At 47.9% G+C, this 1542-nt stretch overlaps 1 protein-coding gene across 1 annotated transcript in view; it reads left to right on the top strand.

Annotated features, from left to right (window-relative positions):
• MEI1 (meiotic double-stranded break formation protein 1) overlaps positions 1-1542 on the top strand; it is a 51830-nt gene that overhangs the window by 35046 nt on the left and 15242 nt on the right. The window contains 2 exon segments of the mRNA XM_006776003.2: positions 1431-1531; positions 1533-1542. The exon segment at positions 1533-1542 is cut by the window's right edge and continues 79 nt beyond it. Of these exon segments, the coding sequence (XP_006776066.1) occupies positions 1431-1531; positions 1533-1542 (111 nt within the window).

Genomic DNA, 1542 nt, shown 5'->3' with positions numbered 1-1542 from the left:
AGTGTCTGTGTGTGACGTTGGGCTCATAGCACTCAGCCCTAACTGTCAAAGGAACTGGCTTGTTGGAGCTGGTAGGTGCCAGGAGCTTCTGACTGGCTGTGCCTTTAACATATACTCGTTAAAATGACTGAAAGCGAATAAACTCAATGTCCTTGCCCACCTTCTGAACCCAGGGCTTTTACAGCTTGGAGCACAGATAGCCAGACTGCTATGGTAGAGGAATGGCCTGACCTGGTCCTCTGAGTCTTCCCTAACCCATCAAGTGGCACCTCCATCCCCCTGTCCTCTTTTCCCTTAAGGCACACTCAGGTCTGCTCTCCTGAAATAACCTTTTCTTGACCCTGATGCTTCCATTTGCATGAGAGAGGCATCCTAGAAAGTAGAAAGAGCTTTGGGCTTGGAATTAGGTGAAGATGCTTTCAAATCTTAGCTGTGCCACATACTGGTTTATGTGACCTTTGACATATCATTGTCCAAACCTGTGGAGAATTTTTATGAGTTTATTTGAGCCAAACTGATGACAATCACTGGGAAGCAAAATCTCAATGCACTGAGAAAGTGCTCCAGGGAATGGTGATGTGCTGACCAGATGTGCTGATCACTGGGTAGCACAGTGTCTGGCCTTGGCGCTTCACAAACCTCCACAGCTGCCAGAGAAACAACTCTAATTTTAACAGCAACCACTCAGTTAGGGCCTAATAAGCCCTGCAGCTTATCTTATACATTGGAATCAAAGAAGACATAAGGAAGGTTACATGAAAGCCATTGGTGGATTAGAGGGGCGGGAGGAAACAAATGGGGGTGGGGGCTGGGGCGCAGGGGGAATCTCTGGGATTGGGTAAAAAGTGAAACGGAGAGAGAAATAGTTCTTTTCCATTGCTGGGTATGAGATAGTGAACAGTTATAGCACATACTGGTAAAGATGGCATGTGTGCCCTGAGGGATGTGGAAAAGGAGATTACTCTGACATTTCAAAGGCATGCTGTTTTAGTTGTTAAAAGACAATAGAGAGGCTCACTTTTAAGGTAAAGATTGACCTTTGCCAAGGAAGCTACAGGCCTAGGATGTGACTACCCACCAGGACTCGCATTTAGTTAGGAATTTTTAAGTCCAGACCATCCTGTGTGGTTACCTTGGATCTGAGTTTGTAGGGCCTGCCATGCTGGCCTTCCCTGAGCGTGTCAGATTTCCTATGTGGCCCCTTTTTCATCTACATCATGTAATCTCTCTAAGCCTCTGTGTCCTCCTGCTTAGAAGGGACTACAGGATGTCAGGCTGGTACATAATGGGTGCTGACTCAGTGAGCACCTCTTTCCCCGGGTTCTGTGGTACCATCATCCCGAGCCCTTTCCCAACCCCTCTTTCCTCACTGTCTGACGGTCTCTAACCAGGATGCCCTTTGAGCTCTGACTGTCTTCTTTCCGGCTCAGGATCTCATCTCTTCCAGCCCCGTGGACATAGCCCGCAAGGTACTGATTGTCCTGAGGACCTTTTTGCGAAGGAATGAGGATGTCCAAGTGGGTGGTCTCATCTCACTTCCTG

This window comes from Myotis davidii, unplaced genomic scaffold, assembly GCF_000327345.1.
Source record: "Myotis davidii unplaced genomic scaffold, ASM32734v1 scaffold428, whole genome shotgun sequence".
Classification (NCBI taxonomy): domain Eukaryota; kingdom Metazoa; phylum Chordata; class Mammalia; order Chiroptera; family Vespertilionidae; genus Myotis; species Myotis davidii.
The sequence above is the reverse complement of the archived record's forward strand: the minus strand, read 5'-3'. Positions and strand labels throughout refer to the sequence as shown.